At 18.4% G+C, this 27,813-nt stretch overlaps 7 protein-coding genes across 7 annotated transcripts; 6 read left to right on the top strand and 1 right to left on the bottom strand.

Moving 5' to 3' along the window:
* Positions 1 to 199: 199 nt before the first annotated feature.
* On the bottom strand, positions 200 to 5,134 carry PGAL8A_00298200 (conserved Plasmodium protein, unknown function; the record flags this gene model as incomplete). The annotated part of the gene is made up of 2 exons (XM_028671980.1): positions 200 to 4,479; positions 4,675 to 5,134. The coding sequence occupies 2 exons, from the start codon at positions 5,132 to 5,134 to the stop codon at positions 200 to 202; spliced, it is 4,740 nt and encodes a 1,579-aa protein (XP_028528578.1).
* Positions 5,135 to 10,328: 5,194 nt separating this feature from the next.
* Positions 10,329 to 13,718, top strand: PGAL8A_00298100 (phosphoenolpyruvate carboxylase, putative; the record flags this gene model as incomplete). Its single annotated transcript, XM_028671979.1, has 1 exon — positions 10,329 to 13,718. One exon carries the CDS (start codon positions 10,329 to 10,331, stop codon positions 13,716 to 13,718), a length of 3,390 nt encoding a protein of 1,129 aa, XP_028528577.1.
* A 760-nt stretch (positions 13,719 to 14,478) lies between these two features.
* PGAL8A_00298000 (conserved Plasmodium protein, unknown function) lies at positions 14,479 to 18,216 on the top strand (the record flags this gene model as incomplete). Its single annotated transcript, XM_028671978.1, has 1 exon — positions 14,479 to 18,216. One exon carries the CDS (start codon positions 14,479 to 14,481, stop codon positions 18,214 to 18,216), a length of 3,738 nt encoding a protein of 1,245 aa, XP_028528576.1.
* Positions 18,217 to 19,260: 1,044 nt separating this feature from the next.
* On the top strand, positions 19,261 to 21,225 carry ABCG2 (ABC transporter G family member 2, putative; the record flags this gene model as incomplete). The annotated part of the gene is made up of 1 exon (XM_028671975.1): positions 19,261 to 21,225. One exon carries the CDS (start codon positions 19,261 to 19,263, stop codon positions 21,223 to 21,225), a length of 1,965 nt encoding a protein of 654 aa, XP_028528575.1.
* A 779-nt stretch (positions 21,226 to 22,004) lies between these two features.
* On the top strand, positions 22,005 to 22,885 carry PGAL8A_00297800 (MORN repeat protein, putative; the record flags this gene model as incomplete). The annotated part of the gene is made up of 3 exons (XM_028671974.1): positions 22,005 to 22,113; positions 22,260 to 22,478; positions 22,767 to 22,885. 3 exons carry the CDS (start codon positions 22,005 to 22,007, stop codon positions 22,883 to 22,885), a joined length of 447 nt encoding a protein of 148 aa, XP_028528574.1.
* A 607-nt stretch (positions 22,886 to 23,492) lies between these two features.
* On the top strand, positions 23,493 to 25,301 carry PGAL8A_00297700 (dynein-associated protein, putative; the record flags this gene model as incomplete). The annotated part of the gene is made up of 1 exon (XM_028671973.1): positions 23,493 to 25,301. The coding sequence occupies one exon, from the start codon at positions 23,493 to 23,495 to the stop codon at positions 25,299 to 25,301; it is 1,809 nt and encodes a 602-aa protein (XP_028528573.1).
* Positions 25,302 to 26,331: 1,030 nt separating this feature from the next.
* Positions 26,332 to 27,534, top strand: PRMT1 (protein arginine N-methyltransferase 1, putative; the record flags this gene model as incomplete). Its single annotated transcript, XM_028671972.1, has 1 exon — positions 26,332 to 27,534. The coding sequence occupies one exon, from the start codon at positions 26,332 to 26,334 to the stop codon at positions 27,532 to 27,534; it is 1,203 nt and encodes a 400-aa protein (XP_028528572.1).
* Positions 27,535 to 27,813: the final 279 nt, after the last annotated feature.

Genomic DNA, 27,813 nt, shown 5'->3' with positions numbered 1-27,813 from the left:
ATACTTTTTTTAAAGCCGACTAATATTTTACACGTCATTAGACAACAAAAAAATACATATGAAATTTAATTAAACAAATTTAAAAAAAAAAAAAAAAAAAAAAAAAAAAAGAAGAAAACAAATAAATTTATTTAAAATTTGAAAGATGTAATATATAAGTATATAAATAAAATCGGAAAAAATAATAAATAAAAATAAATTATAAAATTGGTGATACTTTGATAAAAGAAACTGTTGAATCAAATTGATTAACACTACAATACATTCTTGATGGATTATTATAAAATGGATTAAAGAAATTATAGTCAGCATAATCTATTATACATTCCTGAATATTCTGCTCCTTATTATTTGAATGTAATAATAAAGAAAACTTATCTCTATAAAGAATACCTTGTTCATTATTCAACTGTTTCAATAATGGTTCATTTTTTTTAATTTTTACTGATACTCCAAAATTTTGATAAGAATTGCTAATATTATATTTCGTATTTTTTGCTTTTATATTTTTTTTTAAGTTATTTTTCTGTAAAATTGATTGGTTTATCCTATTAAATTTTAAATTATTACTTAACTTTTTATCATATAGATTTCTACTGTTATATAAGCCTAAGTTTTTTATAAAGTTATAAAAGTATTTTTCATATTTCGGTTTTATAATGATTTCTTTTTCATCAGATTCTAATATAGTATTTATTAATTTATAAATCTTTTTCTCATTTAAATTACTACTAAATATTTTAAAGAGCCAAACACTTTTATCATATAATTCTTCACATTTTTCAAATAAGTGAAATAATTTTTTGTTAAAAATTATTTTATATCTTTTTTTGTATATTTTTTTAATTCTCTTTATAAAACTTGTATCATTATGAATAATTCTTTTTTTTTCATCTTCAGAATGACGATAATAATTTTTGAAATAGTCCTCATCTTTACTACTACCGTAATTATTCTTATAATTTAAGCTTTGTTCTTTATAAGACATATCTAAACTATTGGTGCTATTTTTTTCAGAACTATTTATATTTTTAATTTTTCTTAAATTATTTTTACTTTCCCTTTTATCAATTTTAAAATTATTTTCTTTCCTATTATATTCAGTTTGGTTGTTTGTATCTTTATATTTCATAAAATAATTATTTGTTAGAGAATTATTCATATCATTAAGTTGATTATTACTCTGTTCGTTTTTTTGATTTTTTTGAGATTCATGTTTTGGTTCATTTTTATTTGTTTGCAAATCACATTTCTTTAATAAAGATTTTAGAAAATTATTAATTTTTTTCTTTTTTTTTTTATGCAAATTTTTTAAAATAGTGAACAATTTTGATAGAACGTCTTGAATCTTTTTTATGTAAATTAATTTGGAATGCATAATGAAATTAATGTAAGATATAAAAAATATTCTATAAGAACATTCTAATATATCTAAAATGCTCATATTTAATAAATTATCTAAGTTTAATTCACCAACAAAAAATGTATTAAATGGGCTCTTTATTTTTTTTATATAATCATAATTAGTTTTGACATAATCAAACATACTTTTTAAATAATCATTGTTTAAATAATACTTTCTTTTTATTTCTATATACTTATTTTTTATATAATAAGCGTCAATATTAACAAAGTAGCTATTTTTTATACAATTATAACAATATTTCAATAAATTTTGAGAGGTATATACTCTTCCTATGTTTCCTTTATACCATTTTATGAAATCATTAAAATTATAATTATCTTTGTTTTTATTTTTTAATATTTCGTAAATCAAAAAAATCATATCATCCTGATCATTTACATTTTTTGTGCAAACACTATTTTTACTTATAAATAATTCTATATTATTTAAAGGAAATGGAAAAAAATTCGATATAACAATTTTTTTTTCATTCATATTTCTTTTCATTAGAGAAATGATATTATTATTATCTCTATAATTTTTAATATTGTCACTATTAATGTTATTAATATAATCATTGTTGACATTATTATTATTATTTCCTAATTGTATATGTGAATTTTTTGTTAATATATCTTTAGATCCTTTAATATATTCTAATTCAAAATTATAATTGCTATTTTTAACTACTTTATTTTTACATACATTATTATTCAATTCACAAGAATAAATTATATTATCATCTAAAATATGATTTTTTGAATTAGCTGAAGAGGTACTACTATTATTAAGTGTAATATTAGTATTTGTATTATTTTCATTACGATTCAACAAATCATCTAAATTTGAGTTATCATATAATGCAGAGCTATCACTATTGTTACAAAATAAGTTTAATGTTTTTTTCTGCTTAATTTGATTTATATTTTCGTTAATTTTAAATTGTTGTGTTGATATATTTAATGCTTTAATATATTGAGAAATAATAGAACATGAATAAGAATAAATGTTAAGTGGACCATATGATAAAACTAAATAATCATTAAAAATATACTCATTATTTTCGTATTTATTTCTTAAAATATCAAAAAACTGATTCCATATATAATAGAAGGTTTTAATATTACTTGAATGGCTTACTAAATAGCAAAATAAAATTGAGATTTTTTCTTCTTGATGACATAAAAAATATTTTTTTTTAATCAATAAAAAATCCTTTATAATTTGTTGTAATCTTTTTTCTTTTTCTTTTTCTTTTTTTTTTATATTTTTTTTTTTTGAATTTAAAAACTCAATTTTTTTTTTTTGTTTTTTGTATATATAATTCCTTTTTAAAAAGTGATTTTTACATAAAAATGGACAAAAAATTTTGCTTTCATTTTTGTAGAATTTATGATATATTTTATTGATTTTAAAGGAAAAACTTTCATTTTTTTTATGTGGATAAAAACTGTTCTTATATGCATATCCATCATTATTGTCTAATAAATTATTATATAATGGTATTTTATTTAAGTAATAAGATTCATTATCATTTTTTTTTTTTACATATGTTCTATTTATATTTTTTGTATTTCTTAAATGAATATGTCTCTTTTTTTTCATATAATTATATTCATATATTCTTTTTTGGTTACTGCTGAACATATTATTTAAAATGTTGTCTATATGATATCTCGTAGATTCATCTTCTATATTAAAATGAATGAATGAAGTTTCTTCAAAATCTTTTAACCATTCCTTATTTTTTGCAGATAAATAACGATTGATATGATTTTCAATATATTGATCATTTTTATATGATTTTTCATTTTTTTTTTTCTTTAACTCTATCAATTCATTATAGTATAATCTCAAAATATTTTTCAATAAAAAACTGTTTTTTCCTTTGTATTTATCATTATTTATAAATCTTATTTTCCAAATATTTATTATTTTATTTTTCTCATTTTCATTATTATTTAAAATTTTATGTTGGATATTTTTAATAAAATTTAGAACATAAATAGATAAAAAAAAATTGTTATCATTTTTTGATATATTTTTATGTCTTCTAATAATATCAAATAAATGATTTATTTCTTCAAACGTTGATTTTTTTTTAATGTTAAGATTTTCATTTGTTAGGTTAGAATACGAAGATTCATAAAATGAAAAATAGTCAGAAAAATTATAGTCATCATCTGATAAAAATGTTGTTTTTATTTTTTTAAGAGGGTTTACATAATTACTTTTACAAAAATTATTTTTATTATTATATAAATCACTATTCTCCATATTGTCTGTATTTTTTTTAAGAATAATATCATCATAATTATTACATATTTTCGTAAAATAAGATAGGTATAATTTTCTTCTGTAATGCCTTTTTTTTTTTTTGTAATTGAATATATTATTTAAATATATGTAAGAAAAATTATTTCTATAAATGTTGAGCATATATCTATTTTTTTTGGCATAATTACTTTTATAATTTTGCTTCGCTTCTTTCGCTTTTATTTTTAATAAATTATATTTTTTATTTTTTAAATTTACCGATCTATATATTTTATAATTATGTAGTTTATCAATTAAATAAATATTTTTTAGATGAACATTTATATTATAAATATTATTTCCTTTTATATTAGATAAATATATAAATAAGCAAAATAATGATAATAAATGGTCAAAAGTGAAACATTTGAAATAATTGTAAAATTTAAATGAATGGTAATTTACTTCTAAACCAACACCCTTAAATAATGCATTATAGTTTTCTTCTTTTCCATTATTATATATACTATTATCTTTTTTTTGTTCTTTATTATTTCTTTTTTTGTTTTTTCTATGATTTGGTTTAAAAGGATTTACACATTTATAATATATATAATCACTTGTATGAAAATGTCCACGATAAATGTGTTCATTTTTATCAATTATAATAAAGGTAGGTATTGATATATCTAATTCACTAAGAGCTAATTTTAAACTATTTAAAATTAAATTACTAGTTGAAAATTGTTCAATACTAATACATCGTTCTTCCTCCAATTCACTCTTATCATTTATTTCTAATTCTATGTATTCATTAACTATGAAAAAAAAAAAAAAAAAAAGAAGGAATAAGTATAAAACCCACAAAATATAAGGATGATAAAATGTACAAAAAGAAAGTATTATATTGAGCAAAATTATAATATAAAATTACATATATGCATAATATATAATGGTTTAGAAAAAAAAAAAAAAAGAATAAAAATGAAAAATGAAAAAATTTTTTTTTTTACCAAAAAAAAATCTTTGTATTGGGAAGGTTCGGGCTGGAAATAAGGAAATTTCTGAACAGTTTAAATTACCATGTAAACAATAAAAAGAATTTGCAATTGTAACATTTTTATTATAAATATATGAATTATTATGAAATGGAAAAATTTTTTGACATTTATTATATGGAAAATATACATAATTTAATTTTATTATATAATCCTTTTTTATATATTGTTTTAACAAGTTACAGCTGTCTTCAACAATTATAACTAAAGACAATGGAGCTAAAGGAGTTTTATTTTTTTCATTATTTACAAAAGCATACTTATTTTCATACTTTTTTTTTGTTTCTCTAATATTTAATTTTTTTAAGCTTACTAAAATATCCTTTGTAAAAATTTCAAAGTCACTTAGTCTAGTAAAATCTGTGTAATCATCTTTATAAATAGTTTCAATTTTATTTCTTTCTATATAATTCATTATTTTGAAATTTTTTTTTGAATTATATATTTTTTCTATAATTATATTATTTAAAATTATAGAAAGTATCAATTTTCATTTTACTTATGTTCTCATATAACGATTTTTAAAAAAAAAATTTTTTTACATTCATATTAAAAAATACAAAGTAATATTTCAATCATATTAAAAAAAAAATTTACTAAAATATCAAATTTTGTAATTAATTTTTTATATTTTTATTTTTAAATTTTCTTCTTAGTAATTATTTTTTTTTTTTTTTTAACATTTTATTGATTACTAAAAGAATATTAATTTTTATCTTTTTTTTTAATATAATATTTCCATTAAAGTTCTATTTTTTTTTTAAATTAACTATTTATTTATAAAAATAAATATTTAAAAATGAAAGAAAACTATTGTGAAATTAAGTCTTATTTAACTTTCAGTTACATATTTATAAAAGAAACAAATATCTATATTAGGCTAAATAATAAATTAAAATTTTTTATTTAAAAAAAAAAAAAAAAAATAATAACTTAAAACATAGAAATAATGTGTAAGTAAACAATTATAAAATAAAAAAAAATTTAATTTTTAAAGATTTTATTCAAAAGAAAAATTAAAAATATTTTTCTTTTGTTCTTTTTGGTAAAAAATTACGAAATTATTTAATTAAAAAAATAATTCCGAACAAAATATCAGATTTCAACGAAAAATATAAAATTTAAATCACAAAAACAAAAACGAAAACAAAAACAAATAACTTATATAAATATAAAACAGGAAAAAAAGAAAAATTGCTTAAATTTTATACCCCTATAGTTTAATTTTTACTGAAACATTTTATGTTTATATAAATAAACATATATCTTCAATATATTCATAACTAGCTACTGAATATACATTTTTTTTTTTTTTTTTTTTTTTTTGTTATTTTCCTCATATTTAAATAAATATATTTTTATTAACTTTTAATGCATCTCACAATTTCATAATTATATTTTTTTTCAAGCATACTTCAGTTAGTCTTATTAATATTTTAACATAAATCAAATGTTTTTGTTATTTGAAAAGTTTTGTGAACACATATATAAATGTTCTACATAAAGTTCTTTAAGAATATTATCTTTACATTTGGGACAAATTAACCTTAAATTCTCTAACTCCTTTGGTTTTAAAATGGACTTCAAATAATTGTCATTTTTTGATATCCCAATATAATTTTTGCTCACAAATTTCAATAATTCATCATTATAATTCATCTTTTAATATTGTATAAATATATAAATTTTTTAATTATATGATTTTTATAATTCATTGCGTTATTCACAAATGAATATATAATCGAAAAAAAAATTCTAATAATAAAAAAAAGTAAAGAAAAAAAAAGTACTTAATAAAAAATCAACATAAAAAAAAAAATATATATATATATTTTAAAGACTCAAAAAAAAAAAAAAAAAAAAAAAAAAAAAAGGTAATTTGTATTAAAACAGTTTATTTTAAAATACGAACAAAATAAATATTTTTAAATTTCATAATAATAAATACAGTTTTTAATGTAAAAAAGCTACACACTTAAAGATTGATTGATTATATTTTAAAACTTTAAAAAATAAACAAATAAAACATATAAATATTTTACATTTTTCAAATTTATAAGTTTATATTTTTTTAATTTGCATGTAGTTGAAGGCAAAAAAAAAAAAAAAAAAAAAAAAAATAATTGTATTACATAAATATAATGATTTTTAATTTAAGAAATGTCAACATCACATTTTCTATAATTAGATATGAATATTTAAAATAAGAAAAAAAAAAAAAATAGTTAATCTTTTCATTATAGTGTTTTTGCAAAATAAGTTAAGACAGAAAAAAAAATCAAATAAATGCTCATATAATGTTGTTTAACAAAGAAAGAAAAAAGGGGTTAAAAAAGTAACTAATTATGAAGTTTTAATCTCCCCTATTTTTAGTTAAATATTTTTACAAAATAAATAATGAAATTTTTTTGAACCTTATTTAAATTTGGGTCAATAAATCGATTAATTATTATTTAATTATTTACAAAAAAAGAACATGTAAGATAATTTTTATATATAAATAAAATTTGTATATCCTTTACAGATTTTTTCTATATTATATAAATGCATATGCATATCTACATATCAAATATAAACAAAATTTATATATATTTTGTAATCAACAAAATATAAATAATATTTGATTATTCATTTAAAGATAATGAATCAAAGAGAAAAGTATTTTATTTAGTGAATAAAATACTTCAAACTTTTCTTTTGCTTGTTAACTCTTTTTTTTTTTTTTTTTTTTCTCTCAAAATGAACCAAAAAATTTTAGTCATGCAACAAATAAAAAGTATGAACATAAAATACCTATTTTGTTATTTATATTTATTAATTCAAAATAAATATGAGAAATAGATTAAATAAATATTGTATAATTTGAAAAGAAAAAAAAAAAAAAAAAAAATGATATAATAATAAAAAAGCTTGCATGTCTTTCATAATTTGAACAAAAGATAATTTCTTTTAACTTTAGTAGGATATTCTTTTGCATTAATTTTTTTTATAAGTAAAAATAAAAAATTTTGGTACATTAAACATTGAGAGAAATTAAATTAAATTAATAAAAAAAAAAAAAAAAAAATAGGAAATATAAACTTTGAAAAAAATTATTCTATAAGAAAATTAATTTTTTCGAATTTTTTAAAATAATTTATTTTTTAAGTTTTGCAAAACAATGAAATTTCTATTTATTCATTTTTGAATATTTTATTTTATTTTATTTTATTTTTTTTTTTTTTAATATTCATTAGTATTAAATTAAATATACTTTTCCTTAAAAATAAAAAATTTTATTAAAATTATAAAAATTTTTCTATTCATTATATTAACAACAATAAACAGTTAAAAAAAATAAAATAAAATAAAAAAAATTGAAAATGTTATATTAATGATGAAATTTATTAAGGATTAAAATATTAATGTTAATTTAAATAAAATTTTTTTATTAAATATATATATATGAAGAACAATATGTTTGATTTTCTGATAATTCTTTTATATTTTTAACAAAAAAAAAAAAAAAAAAGAAGTAACTAATATTTGATATTTCCTAGATAAATTAAAACATTTTATCAACAATAATCAATTTTTTCTGTTGTAAACAGATTTTTCTTTTTTTTTTTTTAATTACTCTTGTATTTATATCTAATAATTGTCTTAAACTCTTTGAGGATAGATGAAAAATTAGATATATGTGATTATATTTTCTCTTTATGCACACATGTAAATTAACAAACATTTTTAAGTACATAAATTTTGAACATAAATATTTATAAAATACTATATATATTAGCATAAATGATTAAAGAAAAGATTTAGATTTATATTTTAAACTTAAAAATTTTTACATAATTATTTTTGTTCTTACTTCCAAATTCATATAGAAATAATTAAAATAGTTTTATAAAAAATGTATTCTATATTAAGCTGATATTTTAATAAAATATAGACTATTAGGAAAGAAAAACATTAAAATTAAGTTATTAAAATAGAACATTTTTTATTATTTTAGTCTCAGTTTTAATAGTTTCACTTGATTATTATTTATATTCTTTTGAAATTTATGTATTTTAGTAAAAAGTTAAATTTAAATTTTAATAATTAAACAATTTTAAATGTTAAATAATATTAAGTATATTATAAAAAAAAAAAAAAAAAAAAAAAGAGGTTATTCTAGTTACATTAAAATTAAATTTTTTTTATGGAATTTTTTTTTTATTTCTATTGTTTTAAATTTAGAATTTTCAGATATAAATCTATAAGTATTAGATAATATGGTTTATTTGTTTAATATTATTTGAAAGGTGAGTTGTTTTTTTGATCAATGTTGTTTGAATTTATAAAATTATAAAAATTTTAATTTAATATTTTCCTATTAGGTAAAATTATTAATAGAATATGGTATTATAGAATATTTTTATTAAAAAAAAATCTTCATTTTAAAAAAATACGTTCTCAATGAATATTATTCTATTTTTTTTTACCCTAGTTTTTTTATTTCAAATATAACATTTTACTACTTTCTGATATTTCTATATTTTATCTTATTTTGAAAATGCATGTTCTCAATAATGTATTAGAGAAAAATGAGAAAATAATAAAAAAAAAAAAATAATAAATAAAAATAATCATTCATTTTGTAAATTAAACAAGTAGATTTTATACGAATGGCTGAGAAAAAAAGAAAAGAAAAAATAATTTAAATAAAAAAATGTTGCTATATTATGTAAATTAAAAAAAAAAAAAAATTTTTATGGATACTTAATATTGAATTTAAGTTTTTTAAGAGTTTAATACTTGTATTTTTTTTATATTTGATTAATATTTTAAAAATTTCTTTTATATTTTTTATTATATTAATAATTAATTTTTGAATTTTACTTTTGTATACTAAATATGTATTTTTGAAAATATATGTAGAACATTAGAAAAGAAAAAAAATTTTCTTTTTTATAGTTCAAAATAATTTTTGTTTTAAATTAATTTATGTTTACGTTTACAAATACTCCTATATTTTTTTTTTTTTTTTTTTTTTTTTTTTTTTTTTTTTTTTGAAAAATTAGTTGATCATAAAGAAAAAAAAAAAAAAAAGATGAAATTTTTTTTTTTTTAAAAAAAATTTACATTTTAAAATTGACTTTTTTTTTTTTTTTTTTCTTTTAATTTAAATTTTATGGTTTTACAATTAAAATTAATTATTATTATTTTGTTATGTATATTATAAATGTGTATAAATTTGTTTATTTGTGCACAATTTTATTTTTTAGTTTTTTTCCTTTAAGATACACCATTTGTGTATATATTTTTTTTTTTTTTATCTTCATTTAGCTTTATGTTTATCTTTTATTCTGAATTATTTCTAAGTATACTAATTATTTTTTAGTATATTTTAGTTTTAATTAAATATATATGTATAAAAATTTTTTTTATGATTTATTCTACTTTTTTTTTGTTTATGTTTTAAATTAAGAGTCTATAAATAAAAAGACATATATAATATTTATATGTTAGTATTTAAAATTTGTTTAAGTTCAAAAATATTTTTCTAATTTTACAAGAATATATAAATATAGATAAATAATATAATTTTTTTTTTTCGTTTTTTCTAAATTAATATTGTAAAAATGAATGATAGTAGTAATATTGTAGATGGAGGCTCAGACGAGGAGAAGAAAAGTATAGTTATTAATGAAACAAAAGATGATGAAAAATTAAAATTTTTAATAGAAGGGAAATTGGTTGAAAAAAAACGTATAGTAGATTTTATAAAACCTCTAAAAGATGATATAAAAGCGTTAGATTTTTTATTGTTTGATATGTTAAAAGATAATCTACCTAATAATTTATTCGAAGTATTATGTAAAATTCATGATTTATCAGAAACATATAGTGAAAATCCAACTGTTGAAAATTTTGAATCATTAAAAAATTGTATTTATAATTTAAAAGATGAATATTTAGGAACTATAGTAAATGCATTTGGTCATATGTGCATTCTATCCAATTTTGCTGAATGGGCTCATAGAGGAAGAAGAAGAAAGGCATTTGAAAAGTCCTTTGTGCCAAATGATAAAATATATGGTTCCGTAAATGAAACATTAAAAGGTACATTTAATATATTAATTAATAATGGTTTTAATGTAAATGATATATATGAACAGCTGTGTAATCAAACTATTGAATTTGTATTAACCACACATCCAACACAAGCAATTAGAACTTCTCTTTTAAAAAATTATATACAATTAGGAGAGTTATTGTTAAAATTAGATAATACTGATAAGGAATTATATAAAAAAAAATTATTGTATGATAATTTAAAAACTAATTTATTAGCATCATGGAAAACAGATGTAATTAGAAGAATTAAACCAACACCCATTGATGAAGCTATAACATTAGTTGATATTGTAGAAAATTGTATTTTTTATAGAATGCCAAATATTATAAGATATATTGATAATGTTTTTTTTGAATATAATTTGCCTCCTGTTAAGTTAAATTCCAAAATTTGTTTATTTTCTTCATGGGCTGGTGGTGATAGAGATGGGAATCCATTTGTTTTGCCAGAAACTACAAAATATGTATGTTATATGAATAAAATAAGAGGATGTGAATTATTTATTCCAATGATTGAAATATTAATAAGAGATTTAACATTACACCATTGCACAGAACGATTTAAAACATATGTGAAACTTTTAGAAGATGAAGTTTCTGATTATATTTTTGATAAAGATAATAGATACTTGGTGCAGAAATTCCAGTGGTTTTCTCCATTCTCCAAACCTAATAAAAAAGAAATATATAGAAGGGCATTATTAGTAGTTAGGGCAAAATTGAAAAGTGGAGTTCAAGTTTATAGATCTTTAATAGCAAATCAGACAGTAGATCAAGATTTTGAGAAGTTAATGTTTCATAATACGGAAGAATTTGAAGAAATTTTATTAGAATGTTATAGAAGTTTGGTTCAGTCAGGTAATACATTAATAGCAGAAGGTTATTTAAAAGATGTTATAAGAAATGTTAAAATATTTGGCTTACATTTACTAAAGTTAGATATAAGACAAGAATCCGATAAACATGTATTAGCAATGAATTATATATGTGAAAAATTAAATATGAAAAAATATTCTCTTTTAAATGAAGAAGAAAAAATAAATTTTTTAACAGAAATATTAAATTCTAATAGGCCATTAATACCAAATAATATAGAACAGGAAGATGATGTTCCAAGCGATTTTTTGAATGTTATAAAAACATTTGATGTATGTTCACAAATAGAGGAAAGTGCTTTAGGTGCTTACATAGTATCTATGTGTAGTAACGCTTCTGATATTTTGCTAGTAGAGGTATTTCAAAAGGAATTTAAAAAAACTGCTCAGAGAAGAACACAAAGAGTAGTTCCCTTATTAGAGACTATTCAATCCTTGAAAAATTCATCTATCATTTTAGAAAATTTGATAAAAAATCCATGGTATCGTAATCATTTAAGAATTTACTTTGATAATAAGCAAGAAATCATGATTGGTTATTCAGATTCTGGTAAAGATGGAGGCAGATTAGCATCTGCATGGGAACTATTCAAAGCACAAGAAAAGTTAGTAGCATTAGGAAAAGAGTATTCGGTTGAAGTTCATTTTTTTCATGGAAGAGGTGGAAGTGTAAGTAGAGGAGGAGGACCACAACATTTAGCAATTTTGTCTCAACCTATAGATACCATAAAAAATTATTTGAGAGTAACAATACAAGGAGAAGTAATAACACAAAATTTTTGCTTGAAAGGTATGATGTTAAGATCCATTGAATCTTATATAAGTGCACTTTTAAAATGCTCTTTATTACAAAATACAGTTGTAATTAAAAAAGAATGGAGAGATTTAATGGATGAAATAAGTACATTAACTACGAAAGAGTACAAAAAAGTTGTTTATGAAAATCAAGATTTTGTTAAATATTTTAGATATGCAACTCCTGAAATTGAAATTGGAAAATTAAATTTAGGATCAAGACCATCTAAAAGAAAAGAGGGAAATGTAGAATCTTTGAGGGCAATACCTTGGGTTTTTTCATGGACTCAAAATAGAATGCATTTACCAGTCTGGTTAGGTATTGAAGTAGTCTTAGATTATATTGCAAATAATAAAAAGTTACATATTCTACAAGATATGTATAAAAATTGGCCTTTTTGTACTAGCTTTTTTAATTTAATTAGTATGGTTATGGCTAAAGCTAGTGTAAAAATAGCACAAGAATATGATATATTAGTTCCGGATGAGTTAAAATATATAGGTGTTCTTTTAAGAGAGAAATTAAAAAAATCCATGGAAGTAACTTTTCTTGTTACTAATGAAAAAACATTTTGTGATAATGATCAATTGACAAAGAGATCTATTGAAAGTAGGACCAAGTGGGTTGTAGTTTGCAATTTAATACAAATACAAGCTCTTAAAAGGCTAAGAGAAAAGGAAAATAGTAATCCTAATTTTAATTATGATATTAAAAACAATAATTTTAAAAGATATAATTTATTAGAATCACCCAGTGTTGACACCATTGATTTATTAAAAAAAAAAATTGATGAATTAAGTAATGATCACAATGAAAAAAATAATACCTTAATTAAAGATTTTAAAAAAAAATACACTACAAGTTTTCCTTCTAAGATCTATCCCAATAGAGAAATTGATAATTTAAAAAAATTCAATAAACAAGATAGTGTTATGTGCATTAAGTCTTATTTAAGTAGAAAGAAAAATAAATTAAGAAAAAATCCGAAATTTCATCCTTTATTAGAATCTGATTCTTCCGCATGCTTTCCAAGTGAGACAGAAAATGAAAATTTTTATGAAGATATTAAAGGAATAGATTCTAACTATCAAAGAAGTTTATCAAAAATAAATGAATCATCAAATGAAGATTCTACAAAAACTTATATTGATTATACTTCATTAAATGATGCTTTAATAGTGTCCATAAAAGCAATTGCAGCTGGTATGCAGAACACAGGATAATTTGTTATATTTACATATAAATATAAAAATTTCCATTTATTATATTTTATATTTTTTACATAATTTCAATTCGTACATTTTTATTTTTTTTTTTTTAATTCTACATATTATTTATTGTTTATACATATATAAATTATAATACTAATAAGGTTTTTATTATGATAGATTATGATAAATATTTTTAAAATTAAGATAAGAATATATTTTTTTTTTTTTTTTCTGTATACAATATATATATATATATATATATATATATATATATATATATATATATATATAAACTTTAAATACGATAATATTTAATAATACTATCTTACTACTAAAACTAATTTTTCAAAAAAAAATAAAAAGGAATTGGATGGAATTATAATTTTGAATAATTTATTGTTGTTTTTTTTTTTTTATTTTTATTTTATAACATTTAAAAAAAAAATATATATATATATATGTAATAATTTTAATAAATATTTATTTATATATCTAAGGTGAATATGAAAAAATTATTTTGAGAAAAAATTTTAAAAGAAAAAAATGTATAAAAAAAAAAAATTAATGAGGAAATGTTATATTTACCATATTATTTGCTTTTAAAGATATATATTACTTTTTTTTATTTTATTTGAATGCCATGTAAATTTAAAAGAAATTATTTTCAAATTTATTAATGTAAAAGAAAAAAAAGTGTACAAAAAATATATAAAATATTGTAAAAGAAAATATTTTTACACTTTTATTTATTAGAAATGATGTAATTTAAATAATGAATTATGAAGAAGAAAAAAAAATATTTAATTTAAAATTATGTGAAGAATTGAGAAAAATAAAGGGATACAAAATTATTCAAAATGCATTGAAGGTTAAAAAGAAAAAGAAAGGAATAAAAAAGGGACTTTTATACAATTTAATTGAATTAAAATATATAAATAAAATACTGTATCAGTTATATTTTCATAAAAAATGTATGAAAAATTTCATAGATGATGATAATTTATTTTGTTATATAAGAAAAATCATCCAAATTAAAAAGAATAAAAATATAGTTGTAAATTACATTGATACTCATATTGATACATCGCTTCATTTTATAAATTGTAACAAAAATTTTTATATTTTTTGTAAAATTAATCATTATGTAAATAAGGAATTATTTAATATTAATAACACATCTTCAATTATTCTATTTTTTTATGAGCCATATTATGATGAAAATGAAACATCTAATAGATATTTAAATTCCTTTAAGTTATCCCTGAAGGATAAACATTTTAGTAAATATTTATGCAAAAATAATTTTCATGATACAATAATTAAAAAAAATAATGATACTAATAAAAATAAAAAATTCAATAAAGGAAATAAGTATACTTTTAAGAATGAAATGTTTCTTGATAAAAAAAGAAATGAAAGAAATATTTCTACAAAAAAAATTGTTGATTATTATCTTCTATTAATTAATTATGAAAGTTGCAATAAAATATTACATTTTTCTTTTTTTCATACATTTCAAAAAATTTTATATAAATTTTTATATGATAAAAAAAGTTATGATGAAATTATTAAGTTAACCAATGTACATAACTATCATAAAATTAACAATTATAAATTTATTTTTAAACATGATGAAAATGTTTATGAGAGTAAAAATGTAGTAAAATATGACACTACAGAACATATAAAATTAAAAATTATTCATTTCATTAAAGAAAAAAAAAAATTTAGCTACTTTTTATCAATTTTTTATAACAAGTGTAATTTAACTAGAAAAGAAAACAATTCTCAAAAAAATATTAAGGGAAGTTTTAAAAATATTATTGATTCTTTAAAAAAATATAACAAAATATATATATATAGTAACATTTTGAAAAAAGAAAAAGAATTTTTTTTAACTTTTAATAATATTAATAAATGCTTTTTTATTTTTATATTTCCTATTCTGTTATATTTTAATAAAAAAAATTGTCTTTTTTTAAAAATAAATTCTGATAATAAGAAAGACATAAATTTACATTTGATATTCAAATTTTTAAATGAGTTATTTCTTCTAATCCGTACATTGTATTCAAAAAAGAAGTTAATAAAAAAATTGAAAAAATATATTTCTAACAGAACCTTAAAAGGATATTTAAATTATAATTTTTTCAATAACCATAAAAGTGAAAAAGGAAAAAAAAAAAAATATATATATACGTTTCATAGTATTCTTGATAATTTCGTTTTAGTACAGGAAAATTATCATATAAATAATAAATTATTTCTAAAAATTAAGAAAATTTTTTTAAAAATTGAACTCTTAAATAAAAATATTATTTTAAATTTTGTTGAAAAGAAGTTTGAAAAATTATGTGAAACTATTGAAGATTTATTAAAGTGGAATTGGAAGTTTAGGAATGCTAATTTATCTAAAAATGAACATATGTATGTTTATTTTTTAGAAAAAAAAGAAAATAGAAATGTAATTAATAAAAATAGTTGTTATATTAATAATACAAATAATATAAGAAACAATAATTATTGTATTAAAAATAATAATAGTAGTGGTATTATTTTATATAATAATAATAATAATAATAATAGTTTAAGTAATAGGAATAGAGAAAATTTTCATTTAATTTGTATTTTTAAAATTACATCTATTAAAGATAAAATATTAAAAGTAGCTAAAAATATTTGTATATATATTTTACATTTTTTTGGTAATTTTGAAAAATTCAATAATTTTGATAAAATATATATATTAAAACATTTTCTCTACATTATTAATAAGTTACCATATCTTTATATATGCTATATGAAAAGGAGAAAATGGATTCATTTATTCTTTAGAAGATATATTTATTATAGTAATTCCTTACATAATAATAAATCAATAAAAGATAAATATAGTGATCTATTAAAATTTTTTAAAAAAAAAAAATGGTTAAAGAATATTTTTATTAATGAGGATGTTTTTCTTTTCTTATTAAAAATGCAGAAACTATTGTTATATTTTTATTTATATTTATTGGGAATATTTTTTAGAAACACTTTTAGCTTTTCTTCAAAAATGAATAAAGTGGGAATTAAAGAGAGTAAAATGAAAAGTAAATTTTTTCTTACAAAAGAAATGATTTGTGATAATTTTGATATATTAATTAAAAAAATAAAGAAAAAAGAAAAAGAAAAAATTTATATATATTTTTTGAAAAATGAAAATATGTTTTTGAACTTTAAAAATAACAATAATCAAAGTAAAAAGACATATAGTTTGTTAAAAAAAAATGAGGAAAAAAAAAATAAAATTGTATACGTATCGAAAATAGTATGCATTGAAAAATATTTAGAAAGAAAAGAAGAAAAAAAGATGAAATTATTAGACAAAAATAAGATTTATCAGAGTGAAATGAATTTGAGTAAAAATAATATAAATAAGGCAGTAGAATTAACAGAACCAAATATAGAGATTAATGAAAATTTTGAAGAGGAGGATAGAAAAAAAAATACAGATATAAAAGATGAAACTTTTTATAATTTTTTCAAATTGAAGAATATGAAGAAAACATTTTACAAATATATGACTTATATAATTGAGAAAACAAAAGAAAAAATTAAAAGAGAAAAAAATATATTTTTTTTAAATGCTAATTTACACAAGTTAAAATTGTTAAAAATAGTAAATACATTCCAACATGAAATAAAAATTATTATGGAGCTCATTTATAAAATGAATGACAGTAATAGAATTGCTATTGATAATAATAAACAAAGAAATCAAGAGTTAAATTTTATTGATCATCATAAAATTGATAAATTGTTATTTTTTATAAATAAAAAGATTAGAATTAATAAAAATTTATGCATTTTTAATATCTCTAATGAAATAATAAAAAAAAAAATTGATTTTACGAAATTAATAAATATAAATAATAAAATAATACATAACTTAGTTATAAATGGTAAACAATCTTTCAATAAAATATTTATGAAAAATAAATTAATTACTTATAAAATGACGCTTAATTATTTAATTTATTTTATAAATGGCCATATTTCTTATTCTATCAATATTTTTACTAATAATTACGAGAAATTAAATAAATCAAATAACATATATTTTTTAAATCTATATAAGAATAGCATAATTAAAAATAAATTTATTGAAACTACGATGTATTTTTTAGAGTATATATTTACATATATAAGTGATATTGTTACATTTATTAAAAACAATAATATGAATAAGAAAAAAAAAAAAAATCCTTTTAATATATGCAAAATATTTTGTTATAAAATAGTGCAAAATAAGTGTGTGTTAAGCAAAATTTATAAAGGTAAAAAAAAAGGAGACTTTTTTTTAAACATTTTTATATTTTTTAAGGAAAAGGTTTTATTTTTTTATTCTTTTAGTAAGTATGATAATGGTGATAATTTATTTAATCCCTTTTTTGTTAAAATGTTGAATAATAATAAATATTATGATGTTTTTTTAGATAGTTCAAATTTTAGAATGAAAAAAAATTGAAATAAAAAAAAAAAAAATAATAATAAGATAAATTAAAAATATAAAATTTTCTATATGAAATCTTAATGAGTGTACTTTATTTTCTTATAAAAAAGATAAGAATACATTTTAACATAATAAAATTGTTCACTAATTTTCTCATCATAATTTTACATTTTAATTCTTTTTTTATATTTATCTTATTCAAGAATTTTTTACATATTTTGTTCCATATTACGATAATTTTTTTTTTTTTTTTTTTTAATGTTGCTACTACTAATAAAACCTTCTACATTCTTTAATTATGAAATTACTGGATGGATGCTATATACTTACACAACGAAATACGTGTAAAAAAAAATGTCTATTTTTGTCTTATTGGTATTCTTTCATTTCATATTTTTCTTGAATATATTACAATATATTAAAAATCTTATCCTTACTTTTTAAATAAGGAAAAAATGTGTTTTTTTTTTTTTAAAATGGTCCACTTTCACGTATATATAGTGAGTTCTCTTAAAAAAAAAAAAAAAAAAAAATCTGAACTTTTTTGTTTAATTCCTGACAAATTTTAAGTCATTTTTTGCACATATGTGATCACATTTTTTTCTTTTTTTTTTTTTTTTATTCAAAGATATAATAGATCATAAGATAACGAAAGTATTAAGAAAAACTTTGTTGATTCTTTTATATATTTTATTTATTTGGGAAAATTTTAGATATTGTAAAATATTTTTTTTTGAAATAGTATATAGCAAGAAAAAAAAAAAAAAAGGAAAGTTATTGTAGACATAAAAGTAACTAAAAATATACATATATATATATATATATATATATGTTTATAAAGCATTTTAGTATAAACTAAGAATAAGAAAATTCCTATGTTTAAGTGATAGAATAATAGTGAAGAATAGCCAAAATTTTAAATAAAAATAATTTATATAATTCTATTTAAAAGAAAAAAAAATATAAAAAATAAAAAGAACAAAAGCATAAAATTAATAATATATTTTTTTTTTATTTTTATCTTTTATTTATTTTTTTCTTTTATGTAATTTGTAAAAAATGGAATTAAAAAAATGGAAATCAAAAAAAAGTACACATAAATCATATGATAAAATAAAATATGAATTTTCAGATGTTAAATATTCGGTTGATCATGGAAAATTAGAAATTTTACACGGGGTAAAAGGATTATTATTACCCCAAACAATCACAGTTATAATGGGGCCAAGTGGTAGTGGAAAAACAACTTTATTAAACATATTATCAATGAAAGTAACTGATGGTGTGCAAGGTAATTTTTTAATAAATGATGCAACTAGAACAAAAAATATAAAAAATCATATGGGGTATGTATTACAAGATGATTATTTTTTGTCAAGATTAACTGTTTATGAAACGATTGAATTTACAGCAAAATTAAAGTTAGATATAAGAGATAAAAATAAACTTGATGAATTAGTTCATTCAGTATTAGATATCATGAGTTTAACTCATGTAAAAGATACCATAGTAGGAGATGCTTTTATAAGAGGAATCAGTGGTGGTCAAAGAAAAAGATTATCTATCGCTAATGAAATATTATCTAATCCTCCTTTATTATTAATGGATGAACCAACTAGTGGATTAGATTCTTCATCAGCTTTATCACTAGTAGAATGCATTCAGAGAATAGCTAAAATATCCAATACTACTATCTTATCATCTTTGCATCAACCTAGTAGTCAAGTTTTTGCCAAATTTGATAGACTAATTGCCATTACTAATGGTTATATTATTTATCATGGAAAAACTACTCAGTTAAATAAGTATTTAAAAAAGATTGGTTTTATTTGCCCTTATGGATGGAATGTAGCTGATTATTTAATGGATGTGCTAACTAACGATAATTTTGAGGCAATTTTAATAGATAATTATAATAAATATCTTCATTTTGATAGTGAAGTAGGCTACTATATGAATATAGATGCCATTGATAATACTATCATTCATGATGATTATGACACATTATATGAAAATGAAGGAACTATGGGTAAATTTGCACAGAATCAAAAAGCTATGGGAATAAATAAATCTCAAGTTTTATCAGTACAGGAGATTCAAGCAAGAGAACAAGATTCAATAAAACTAAAGGCAGTAGAAAAATTAATTTCTCTACAAGAAAAAAAGACTCCATATATAAGGCAGAATTTTTTTTTATTAATAAGAGGGTTAAAAAAAATCATAACTGATGAAATAACTATAATTAAAATGATTGATCTAGTTGTTATTTTAACATTATTTGGTTTTCTTTGGTTAAAAACATTTAAAGAAGATACGGAAGAAGGAATTATAGATACCATTGGGGCTATTTTTTTTATTCTTTCTTACTGGACCTTTTATCCAGCATATTTATCTTTATATTCCTTTCCATCAGAAAGAGAAGTAATTGCAAGAGAAAGAAATATGAAAACATATCAAGTAAGTAATTACTTTTTTTCTAAATTATTATCTGAATTTATTTATTTTTTTATAATTATTGCCTTTTGGATTTTAATTACCCACTTAATTTTATATGGGACATTAAAATTTGGTGTATATGTAAGTTACGCTTTTGTAACTTTACTAAATGCTTTAATTAGTAGCTCCTTAGGATATTTTATATCCACATTATTTGACAATTTTAGTAAGGCTGTTAGTTTTTTATCTGTTGTCCTTTTAACTATGACTTTAACTAACGGTTTTTATGTTGAGATATCTAAATTGGAAGTACCATTCAGATATCTACAGTGGTTATCCTATCAAACTTATTCTGCATCAGTACTTGCAAAAATTAAATTTGATGATACACTTATTAAATGTTCACCTGATAATAAATCTCCTGCATGCAGAGATTTTGGTGTATTTCCAGGGGATGTTATCATAGAAAAGAGGTTTGCAACTTTACAAATACCCATATCTGTTTTTATTTTAATTTGTTTTTATGCTGTTATAAAATTATCAACTTATATTTCTTTAAGATGGTCTCAATCATTAAAAATGAAATAAAAAATTTACATATATTTATATCATTCCACCAAAAATTTAAAAAAAAAAAAAAATTTTTAATTCTAAGAAAAAATATTATGCATGTTTTTACATTTTCCTGAGAAAATGTGTATGCCCGTAACATGTGTCTTTTTATAATTTTAATTAAAATATATAAAGGAGGTGATAATTTTTTTTTGTTTTTAAAAAATGTGAATTTTATTTTTTTTTTTTTTTTAGGTTTACTTTCAAATATTATTTTGTGTATGTAAATATAATTTTGTTTTAAATGAATTAAGAAATTATGCTTACTATTAATTTTTTTTTTTTAACTATAAAATTTTCATCACTATAAACACTAAGTTATAGAAAATACATAATTACACATAAATTTTTAATTATATATGTGTAAGTAAATTTTATTTTATATTATTATAAAGAAAAAAGGATTAACTATTTTAATTAAATGAATATAATATTATTTTATCTCCACTTTTTAAAATGGAAATATGGGAATATAAATTACACTTAAAAATTTAAATTAATGCTTCTTAAAAATTAATGTGCGTTATATAATTACATAAGAGCTCAAAAAATACTTAATAAAAAAAAAAAAAAAAAGAAAATAATTATTATTAAATGAAATGATAATATAGTTTTTTTAAATCAAACATAAAATTTATTTTCCCCATTTCTATGTGCACAAAATAAAACATATTCATTATTAATACATAAAAGTTTTTTCTAATATATACATTTTTTTATCAATTAATTTTCCATAAATATTATTTTATCCTTCGATGTCACAAATAACATATTTAAACAAAGAAAAAACAAAAGGAAAATATATTTACCCAAATGGGAACATATATGTAGGAGACTTTAAAAATGAAAAGTTTCATGGGGAAGGTATAGAGAAAATTAAAAAAAAAAAAAAAAAAATAATTATTAACTTTATCGAAAAAAAATTATTATTCTTATTTTCGAAGTAAAAAATAAAGAAAAAAATAAAGAAAAAATATGTATTATACATTACAAGAATATATTATTTCTAGGTGTTTTAATTTTTAAGGAAAATGGAAAATATAAAGGATATTGGGAAAATGGTAAAAATGTGTGTGGCCAATATTATTTTAGTGATGGGTTACAATATGAAAATAATTGGAAATATTTAGTTGATAACCCATATTTTTATAATGAAAAAATTAACAGCAATGAAGTTATTTACAATGAAGAAAAAAAAAATATTTACTTGGACAGAATTTATGATATAGGTAAAATTTTGGCTATTTTATTTTTCAGATCTTATATGAATTTATATATTTTAAGTATTTATTATTTCCCCTTTCTTTAACATTCTATATTCTTGTGTGCATATTTTTTTTTTTAATTTTCATTTATGGCTATTTTTTTTTTTTTTTTTTATTTTATTTTATTATTTTTTTTTTTGGATGTTTACATAACATATTTTTTTTTATATATTTTTATTTTTTTTTCTAAAAATGATTAATTTTTCTTTTTTTTTTTTAATCTTTTTGTATAATGTTTTTTTTTTTTATTAGGGGATGGATACTGTAATATTGATGAAAAAATTGTCTATGATTTTAACGATAATAAGGAAATTAGAAAAGTTAATGAAAGAGAAAAAAATTGGATAAAAAATCATTGTGCAAAATATTAGAAAAAAAAAAAATTATACTTACCTAAAAAGTTATATTAATTTTAAAGAGAATAATCAACCTAAAATATATATTTTTATTAGAAAAATTACTGTACTTATTTATCTCTATATATTTTTTTTTTTTTTTTTTTTTTTATGTAAATAACATAATGCACTTTTCTCATAGTTCATTTTAGAAAAAAAAAATAATAAAATAAAAAATTATATTCTCATAAAATATTGGGTACATGAGTCTCCTAATTTAATTAATTTTTCTAGATAATTTCCTTTACATCTAATTTTTAAAAATTTGATTAAGGTTATCTTTGTATATTTTATAAAATAAAAATACACTTATATATATTAAATTTTAGTTAATAATTATTTCTTCTACATATATATTTTATTTTTAATTTTTTACACTATTTTTTGTTATTTTTATTAATATTTTTTGTCTTAATTATAGAATTGCATTACACTTTTTACATTACCATAAAATGATTAATAAATTTTCTGTTTTTTTTTCTTTTGGATTTACATAAATGCAATAATATAATTTTTCTTTATTTTTTGTAACATTTTTAATAATAATTTCTTTAAATTTTCTTATAATACATCTTGAACAAAAATGATCGATTATTATTATTGTTACACAAAAAAAAAAAGTGATGTTGGAAGAAAGTGCGATTTTAAAAAGTCTAAAAGTCAAATTATAGGAAGAATAGAACCTAATAAAGAATTAAAAAATAAATTTATATACAAAGAAAATATTTATTATAATGATGATAACATAAAAAAATATAGTGAACAATATGTAAATATTGAAAGTTTAAAATTAGAGAATAAATTTTTTTATCACAACGAAGGTGGATGGACAAAAGATATAGACATAAGTGAACATCAAAACAAAATAAAATATATAAAGAGATTGGAAAAAGATATAAACTTAATTAATAGCTTAAAAATATTAATGAATGAAACAACAAAAATAATAAATAAAAATAATAGCATCAATATCTATGAAGAGTATTTTAAAAATGATTTACAAAATGAAGAAGATTTTAGAATTAAATCTATATTAATAATAAAAGATAAAATGAGAAAATATCAAAGATTTATCACTTCGATAAAATGGTCTACTGATAATACTCATAAATTAGCAATATCTTATTGTGTAAATGATTATCAAAAAATTCTTAATAATTCTCCCAAAAATTGCTTGTTATATGATTTAAATCAAATCAATAATCCTTATCAAACCTTATATTCTAAAACTTTTATAAAATGTTTGCGTTTTAATCATAAAAATTCTGATTTGTTATTAGCAGGATCTTATGAAGGAACCATTAATTTGTGGGATTTGAGAAAAAAAAATACATTATGCGACTCTTCTTTAATAAATGTAAGTCACAAAAATATTGTTCATGATGTTATATGGTTGCAAACTAAAACAAACAATCACTGTTTATCTATTTCCAATGATGGTTTATGTTTAATATGGGATATTCGTGATTTTTCTAATTACATTGAATCCTTTTATTTAAAAAAAGACCCAACAGACTTCTGTGAGTTAGAAAGCGTCAATGATACAGATAATTTAAAGATATACAATGGATTAAATAACAAATCTAATATAAATAATTTAATTAATACAAGTAATTTAAATAATATAGATAGTACAACTAATACAAATAATGAAAATAGTTTAATTAATACAAGTAATTTAAATTATAGTGCAAATTGTTTAGAATGGAATTTAGAAGCAGGACCATCCAAAATATTAATAGGAACAGATGAAGGATATATACTATCTTTATCAAAAAGACAATCTAAAAATTTAGAACTTCTTCAAAAGTATGGGGTCTCAAATGAAAGGCATCTATCAGCTATAACAAGCATAAAAAGGATACCCATCAATTTAAAGTATTTTTTATCAACAGATAAATGGGGTTTCAATATATGGTCAGAAGATATAAAATTTCCTATTATTTCTAATTATTATAATGAATGTGTTATTAACAAAGGTTTATGGATATATGATTCTTCATTTTTTATGTTAATAAGAAAAGATGGATATTTAGATTTCTGGAATTTACTTTATAATTTTAATGAGCCTATTATTAAGCATAAAATATGCAATTGTTCTATAACTGAAATAGATGCACATTCAAATAATAAATTTATATCTGTAGGTAATGAAAAAGGGGATATTCATATCTTAAAATTAGGAGAGAGCTTTTGTAAAAATTCTAGTGAAGAAAAAAATTCCTTAGATGAGCTATTTGAAAGAGAGTCAAAAAGAGAAAAGAATTTAGAATATATTAGAAAACAGCTTAATTGTATTAAAAAAAAAAAAGATTATTTGAATGTTCAAGATATACAGATAATGGAAGATATTATAAAAGAAACAGAGAAAGAATACGAATCATTGATTTAGTTAGAAAATTCTTTTATGTTCTTAAAATAAAAGTAAAGGTAAATATGTGTTAAATTAATAAATGATAAAAACCAATAATACATAAGTTATATGCATAATAAAAAAAATAACTTAATAAAAGTGTTTCTATATTTACATTCTTAAGAAATTATACAAACATAAATCTTTTTAGGACATTCTTTAATGTATTCCTTACTTTACCTTTTTTATTTCTTATGTTCGTTAAAATTGTATATAAATTAAAAATATTTTCTTCTTTTTTTTTTTTTTTTTTTTCTTTTTTAAAATGTACTTATCTACATATTTCAGTCTATCTTTATATAATTTTTTTCTTTATATATATATATATATTTAATATTTTTTCTTTTTTTTTTTTAAAGAAATATCATTTAGAAAAAAAAAAAAAAAAAATGAATTTTTATAATAAATTTTGCTTTAGTAATGGATAAAAGTAAAAAACATAAAATAGCATAACGTTATAGAATATATAATAATCGTAATAAGCTTGATATTTAAAATGTAAAAAAAGAAATACGATAATTTTAAATTTTCATATATAAAATATAAATAAATAATTAATGTTGATAATCTTCAAAAATTTAAAAGAAGTTTTTTTTTCTGAAGTTATTTCTTAAAAAAAAAAAACAATTATAAGTATTTCTTTAAAATAAATATTAAAAAAAAAAAAAAAAAAAAAAAAAAAAAATCTACATATTTATATGAAGCTATTTTTAATTTGCTGATAAAAAAAAAAAAAAAATTAATATGTTAATTGTTTTATCTTAAAAAGGTATTTTTACTCATCAAAGTGTTCATAATAGAAAAAAAACATATTTATAACGTTCTAAATAAGTAAAAAATATATATAGCTTTTGTAATATATATCTATAAGAAATAACATTTATTCAAGTTATGAAATTTTCATAATTATTTAATTTTTTTCTTTTTTAAATTTGAAATATATATAAATATATATATTGTTTTTTTTTTTTTTTTTTTTTTAAATTAGTAGCTTAAAAAAAGAAAAAGGATGACTAGTAAATACAACAAAATAAATAAAAACAATTATGAAACACGGGAGGCAGTGTACTACAATGAAGAAAATAAAAATAATTGTGATAAAGAAAAAGAGATAAAAGATTTCAATGAAAAAGAATTAAAAAATTTTTTTAATGAATGGCAACAATTCTATAAGGATAAAATAAATGATGGTGAAAGAAAAAATTTTATATTGTTAGATGATGAAAAAAGTATGGAAAATGGAAATAATGAATATTTTAATTCTTATAATTACATACATATTCATGAAGATATGATAAAAGATGAAATAAGAACAAGAACTTATTATGATGCTATTAGAAAAAATGAGCATTTAATAAAAGATAAGATAGTATTAGATGTAGGAAGTGGTACAGGTATTTTGTCTTTTTTCGCAGCGAAATGTGGAGCAAAGCACGTTTACAGTATTGAAAAAAGCGATATAATATATACAGCCTTAAAAATAAGAGATGAAAATAACTTAACTGATAAAATTACTTTTATAAAAGGATTGGCAGAACAAATTGAGTTGCCAGTGGATAAGGTTGATATCATAATATCAGAATGGATGGGATATTGTTTATTATATGAAAATATGCTTGATACTGTTATATATTGTAGAGATAAATGGTTAAAAAAAGGTGGTTTGATTTTTCCTGATAAAGCATATATGTATATAGCAGGAATTGAAGATAGTTTATATAGAGAAGAGAAATTTGATTTTTGGAAAAATTGTTATGACTTAAATTTTTCTTCAGTATTACCAATACTTAAAGAAGAAGTGGTTATTGATTATGTTGACAAAAATTTTGTTGTTACTGATACATGTCGTATTTTAACATTAGATTTAAATACTTGCACAAAGGATCAATTGTCATTTGTTTCTCCTTTTAAGTTAAAAATGATTAGGAGAGATTATATACATGCACTAGTCATATGGTTTGATGTTTGTTTTTCAGCTTGTCATACAGAAATTAGTTTTACAACCGGACCCTTTGGTGGTCATACTCATTGGAAGCAGATTGTTTTATATACTGATAATATTATTACAGCAGAAAAAAATGAAATATTAAAAGGAATTTTTGCTTTAAAAAAAAATAAAAAAAACAATAGACATCTTGATATGAAATTACATTATATTTTTGATGGTTTACACACAAGGGCTAAATCAATACAATACTTTAATATAAGTTAATTAATGAAAAGGAAAAAAATATATTTGTTCACATAAATATATATAAATTCTTGCTTTCAATTAATCCTTTTTTGTATATAATAGACATTTTATTGTAATACATTTAAATTTATTTTTGTAGGTTTACAATTTGTAGTTAAAATTTATATTTACAAATTTATATATTATATAATTGTTTAAGAAAAGCAAAAATACTTTATTATTTTCAAAATTTTTTAATTTTTTTTTTTTTTGTTTTTCCTTTTTTTTTTTTTTTTTTTTTTTTTTTTTTTTTTTTTA

This window comes from Plasmodium gallinaceum (genome assembly GCF_900005855.1).
Source record: "Plasmodium gallinaceum strain 8A genome assembly, contig: PGAL8A_v1_87, whole genome shotgun sequence".
In the NCBI taxonomy this organism is placed as follows: domain Eukaryota; phylum Apicomplexa; class Aconoidasida; order Haemosporida; family Plasmodiidae; genus Plasmodium; species Plasmodium gallinaceum.
The sequence above is the reverse complement of the archived record's forward strand: the minus strand, read 5'-3'. Positions and strand labels throughout refer to the sequence as shown.